Source organism: Orcinus orca, chromosome 16 (assembly GCF_937001465.1).
Source record: "Orcinus orca chromosome 16, mOrcOrc1.1, whole genome shotgun sequence".
Taxonomy (NCBI): domain Eukaryota; kingdom Metazoa; phylum Chordata; class Mammalia; order Artiodactyla; family Delphinidae; genus Orcinus; species Orcinus orca.
In genome coordinates, this window is record NC_064574.1 from 13,429,320 (window position 1) to 13,435,319 (window position 6,000).

Genomic DNA, 6,000 nt, shown 5'->3' on the forward strand with positions numbered 1-6,000 from the left:
AAGGGCTGGGCACAGCCCTTCGGGAGTTTGTACAATAGTCTGGCTGGCAGAGTCTTGAGCCGACACAGGAAGCACTGGCCAGTGTTCTGTGCCTGCACAGGCGACGCAGGAAAGGGGAGGTGGGGCAGAGCAGGAGGGAAGGCTGGTCCTGGGGAGGTGCTGCTATTTGGAGAGGACAGGAGTGGGTATTCGCTGAGGCTTGGTCGTGGGCGCACCTGGGCAGGTGAAGAGAATTAGATGGGAGGGTTAGGCCTGAAATATATCGTGAGCAGAGGAGGTAAGCCGAGAGGACAGCTGCTGTAACGGAGCTGGATTGGAGGTGATGACGGCGAGGAAGGACAGGTGGGGGCCTCCTCCGACCGTCCGGGTATGTGTGCCTCGCAGCTGATCCGCCCCATCAATGCCCTGGACGAGCTCTGCCGCCTCATGAAGTCCTTCGTCTACCACAAGCCCGGTGCCGCTGGGAGCTTGGGCGCCGGCCTCATCCCCATCTCCTCCGAGCTCTGCTACCGCCTGGGGGCCTGCCAGATGACCATGTGCGGCACGGGCATGCAGAGGTGTGCGGGCCCTGAGCGGGGGCGGGCCTCTGGGCAGTTTGGGGGCCCGGGACGGGAGGACGAAGGCCAGGTTTGAATCCCGATTCTGCCACTGCCTGTTGAGCCCAGACGAGGCTGTGGCTGCCCCCGCCCGCCACCGAGCCTCAGTTTGTCTGCTGTGAAATGGGACCTCGGGAGGAGGTGGTCCTCGGAGGGCTGCTGAGCTTCCCGCTTCTCTCACCCTGGTTGGTGTGACTGAGCGTCTCTGCAGCCTGGTTCTGCTGGAGCATCCGTTCAACATAAGCAGGAATGATCGTGCCTCTTGGCTGGGGCAGATCTGGACACTTTCCCACTTCTGTCCTCTGTCCCTGCTGCTCTGATTGGGGCCTTGGGGGCCGTGGGGGGCCAGGCAGCCGCCCCCGTCTCACCTGCCGCCCCTGTTGCCGCCCCCCCGCAGGAGCACCCTGAGCCTCTCCCTGGAGCAGGCGGCCATCCTGGCGCGGAGCCACGGGCTGCTGCCCAAGTGCATCATGCAGGCCACGGACATCATGCGGAAGCAGGTGAGGGGCCCCATCCCCCGGGGCCCCACCAGGCTGCGTGCAGGGCACCCAGATCCGGGCCCGGTGGACACAGGGAGAGGTGGACTCACAGCGCGTCTGGGGACTGGGCTGTTGCCCGTCTCCCCATCTAGAGGGCTGAGGATTTCAGCTCCCGTTATGCCCACCCACACCCACATGCTTCCTCGAGCGCCCTGGACTCCGTGCGGAGGCAGCCCAGGGCCTCACCGTGCTTTCTTCCCAGGGCCCCAGGGTGGAGATTCTGGCCAAAAACCTCCGAGTCAAGGACCAGATGCCCCAGGGTGCACCGCGGTGAGTGGCTGTCCCTCCCCGTCTCCTTTCCTCTCCTCCCTTCTGTGAAGGCCAGGACTTGGGCTGGGCTTCACCCCAGACAGACCCGCTGGTGTTCAGATTGGGCTTCCCCTCTCATGTACGGGACCCCATTTGGGAAACAACAAATACGACTCAGTCTGTTACCTCCCAGAGCTCCCACTTTGGCTGGGAAAGTGAGGCAGGGCCCCCACAGTGAGCCATGGGGCAGTAATTTGTGTGCCCCCCACCGGCTCACCCACCGCCCTTCTCTGTCACCCTGCTGCCCTCAGAGCCCTCAGCCCACCTACCTCATCCTGTCCTCACGGCCCATCATCTCCACATTGATGTCAGACCTTCTCGTGGTACTGTGTGCAGCCCCCTTTCCCAGGAATAACTCATTATTGTGCGTCCTCCCTCTCCATCCACACTGCCCTGCTTTGCTGTTGACATAGGCCCACAATTTTTTTTTTTTTTTTTTGTTTTTGTTTTTGTTTTTGTTTTGCGGCACGCGGGCCTCTCACTGCTGTGGCCTCTCCCATTGCGGAGCACAGGCTCCGGACGCGCAGGCTCAGTGGCCATGGCTCACGGGCCCAGCCGCTCCGTGGCACGTGGGATCCTCCTGGACCGGGGCACGAACCCATGTCCCCTGCATCGGCAGGTGGACTCCCAACCACTGCACCACCAGGGAAACCCCAGGCCCACAATTTTTAAATAACTTTTTAATTTTGAAATAGTTTGACTATCTGACTATTTTGAAATAGTTTGACTCACAGGAAGTTGCAAAAATTGTACAGGGAGTTTCCATGTGGTCCTTCACTCAGCTCCCCCCGCCAAGAATAATGTCTCATGTAACCACAGGACATTGTCAAGACCAGGAAACGGTGTTGGAGCAATACAAGAACTCATACAGATCTTATATATGTTTCACTAGTTTTTGCATGCACTCTCTTAGCCCTCGTTATTATTATTATTATTATTTTTAGGCCACGTGGCATGGCTTGTGGGATCTTAGTTCCCCGGCCATGGATTGAACCCGGGCCCTCAGCAGTGGAAGTGCGGAGTCCTAACCACTGGACTGCGAGGGAATTCCCCTCATTACTTTTACTTTTTTATTTCTAATTTTTATTTTTTGGCCTCACCGTTTGGCATGCGGGATCTTAGTTCCCTGACCAAACCCATGCCCTTTGCAGTGGAAGCATGCACTCTTAACCACTGAACTGTCAGGGAGGTCACTCCCTTCATTACTTTTAAATACTTTTATATGTCGCTTCCCCCTCTCCAGGCACCATTCTAGTATCTTTACCTATATTAACTTATTTTCTCCGAACAACAACTCTGTGAGCAAGGTACTATTACTATCCCCCATTGGCAGGTGGGGACACTGAGGCCCAAAGAGGTTAAGTATCTTGTCCAAGGTCACACAGCTAGCACACAGAACCACAGAGTTGCGCTTCTGAACCCAGCCATTCTAGGCCCAGAGGCCACACTCCTGACCACTGTGCCACCTTGCTTCCCTGTCTTGTCTGTGTCACCACAGCAGCCTCCTGTCTGGTCCCCCTGCCATCATTCTCCCCACAGCAGATCTACCGTCTCCCCTGCTTGAAACCCATTAGTGGCTCCGTCTTACTTGAGGGTAGAGCTCAGAATCCTCCCAATGCAGAAAGAAAACCAAGGTAGCTCCCCACGTGCTGCAGGGAGAGGCCCCCAAGATATATTAAGTAAAAGACTCCAGTGGCAGAGTGCTGGCTCTACTTTGCCACCATTAGCGTGGAAAAATGCACACCCACCCACACAAGGATCTTAACATAAACAAGCGCGCATATATGTGTCTGTTTTTGTAAACCCCTTGCCAGTCTGGAGGGAGCAAGGCTCCTGTGGGGTGGGGACTGTACCACTAGGGGAAAGTGGGTGGCATCAGTTTTTCACTCTGCATCTTTTTACACCTGTTGAGTTTTGTTTTCTGGGCATGGATTACACGCTCACATAGATCACATGTTGCAATAATAATAATAGGCCTTGGCCTGCCTGGCTTGTCCTCATCCTCTTCACCTCCATCCACCAGGCTCTACCGCCTCTGCCAGCCGCCGGTGGACGGAGACCTCTAGACACTGAGGTGCCTGGTACTTGGCTGCGTCCTCTGGAGCTGGGATTTGGGAGGACACAGGGGGCCGTGTGGCCTTCTCCAGAGCTGGCCCGAGACCTCCTCTCCTGCCTGCTTGAAGATCTGTCCGGCCTCCTCCATCACCTCCTGGGAGGAGAAGCAGTGCCCCCACTCCTGGATGAGATGGTGGATCAGCCCTGGGCTGGCATGTTCTTCACACTTCTGCCAGAAGCCCGAGGGGTGCTGGGGACCCACAGAACTGATGGGTGCAGCCAGGGCCTGGGCTCCGGCCTGCAGGTCCCCAGAACACAGGGGAGAAGTCACAGGCACTGCAGCTGGAGGCCCGCGGCCCCAGCTCCCTCGGGATGGCTCAACCTGCACTTTGGAAACCTCTGGTTTCCTTCTACGTCCACATTCCAGGCGACCACATGTGTCTGCTCTTCTTCCTCACCTTAGCTTCCAGATTCCCCCCTAACCCTGTACTAATCTGCCCGATGGACTCGGAGAAGCTGGGCCTCTGCCGTAAAGACAGAGGGACAGGGCACAGCGCCTGTTACCAAGAGGACGGTCGGAAGCCGCACCGGCTTCCGCCATCAGCGCCATTGGAACTCGAGCCATCAGCCCTGGGCACGAGATCTGCTCTGACTTTATTTATACGGCGTGAACTCTCTATGATTTATTTTGAGGTTTTTATGTTGTCATTGGTATCGCTGAGATTTTTTTTCCCCCAGGTTGCGTGATTATATATTTGACATTTTAAATTTCAAAGAAAGCTATATTGTCTAACAGGGGACCAGCATAAGGTAGTATTGACAACTTTTCCCAGTTCTACTAAAAAAAAAAAAAGAAAAACTAAATTATTGAAAATTCAAAAGATGTCAGTATTTCATCTTTTTAATATTAGGGTCTTAAGATACGGCTTACAGGTATCGACTAGGGTTCCTTTTCCCACCCACCCTCGGTTCTCCAGCAGTTGGTCTGTATCAGGGTGAATTACTTTGTTCTTTGAACAACTGGCTACAAGGGTTTGAGAGGTGGCTGGGCCAGGCCTGGGGGCTGGAGGGGGTTGAACCATCCATTGGAGAGGCAGCCCCACCCTGGTGTCTGTCCTCTGCAGGTAGAAGGGCTGCCAGGAAACACTGAGTGGTACCTTCTGTAATTTATTTTTTGATGTTAACTCAGAGCAGGGCATTTGGGACTTCTCAGCCAGCTAGAGAGACAGGAAGCTACCCTGCCCGCCTGGGCACAAGGACCCACACAGAATCCCCCCTCTGCCCCCCCCCCCCAGCAGTTTGTCCCCTCTAGGTTCTGTTGCCAGCAGGGAAATGTCACAGCTGGGACAGAAGGGAGGAGTCTTTACAGCCTTGGCTGATGGGTGAAATCAGGTGTGGGTTTCCCGCTGCCCTGGAGGCTTGAAGACCCATCACCCATCTTGGCCCCGTGCACCCCCAGGGGCCGCCTTCCCTCTCTTGCCACCCTGCACCAGATTGCAAGAGATGGGCTTGTTGCAGGACAGAGACGGCACAGATACAAACGAGGACCCCATGGCAGAAATGGAGAGGGGCCCCCGAGGGCAAGGGCATCGTGCACTGGTTTACTTTGAAATGTACAGATCTTCTCATTCAATTCATGATAGATTTTTTATTATTATTATTAAAAGTCGGTTTATAATACAAAGATCCTGATCTGTGGCGAGTTCCTTTGGGGCCAACCCTGGTGGCGTGGACGTGGCTAGGCCGGCCAGCGTCACAGGCGGAGTGAGCAACGGCTTTGAAGATGGGACGGAGGACGATCGCTTCGATACCGTCAGGGCCCTTGAGGCAGCGATCCCTGCTCAGTGAGTTACCACTCTGAACCTCAGTTTCCTTCTCTAAAATGGCAGAGTATATATATTCCCTCGCAGGGGACAGGCGAGGAATACCCGAGATTGCACCGCGGCTCTGCCATTCAGGTGTGCCAGGAAAATTACCGTCTTTATATGTATTTCACCTTTATTTTGGATTCTCAGTTCCTATTTCACTGTGATGGTGGAAAAATGTGACTGTTCTTCCGGGCATTCCCTCGCCTCCTTCTGATGTCATGCTAGGACTCTCTGTCTCACATGTGTCTGCGGATTAGGGTGGGTCTGAGGGACGCGCCATCCTCCGCCCCAATTTGCAAGGCCCGTTTGGTCTGGAATCCGCTGGAGTGGAGTTCCAAGTACTCAACACGAGGTTGGGCTGGTTCCTGGCGAATCAGAATCCACGCTGGCCGCAAACGGACCAATCAGAACAGACGCCAGCACAGATGCTGTTCCTGCACACCGGGACCTGCGATCTCGGTCCCATGCTGAGAGCGCCTTATCACCGGCCCAAGCCCGAGCCATGTTTATGAAGCTGCCTGAGTCCATCTGCCGAGTCAGAGAAATCTCATTGCCGGGCCGAATTGGCCTGCAGACCTGTTTTGCCAGGCCTGCCCCATGCCTTTCTCCGTCTCCCTCCCTCCTTTCCTCCCC

General features: G+C 55.5%; 1 protein-coding gene across 3 annotated transcripts in view; it reads left to right on the forward strand.

The window, feature by feature from the left end:
* Positions 1–5,183, forward strand: part of PREX1 (phosphatidylinositol-3,4,5-trisphosphate dependent Rac exchange factor 1) — a 201,649-nt gene extending 196,466 nt beyond the window's left edge. For all 3 annotated transcript variants that reach the window (XM_012537823.3, XM_049699089.1, XM_033411142.1), the window contains 4 exons: positions 385–557; positions 994–1,096; positions 1,338–1,405; positions 3,468–5,183. In XM_012537823.3, the coding sequence (XP_012393277.1) occupies positions 385–557; positions 994–1,096; positions 1,338–1,405; positions 3,468–3,510 (387 nt within the window). In that variant the 3' untranslated portion in view covers positions 3,511–5,183. The remainder of the gene's footprint in view (positions 1–384; positions 558–993; positions 1,097–1,337; positions 1,406–3,467) is intronic.
* The last annotated feature ends 817 nt before the right edge of the window (positions 5,184–6,000 follow it).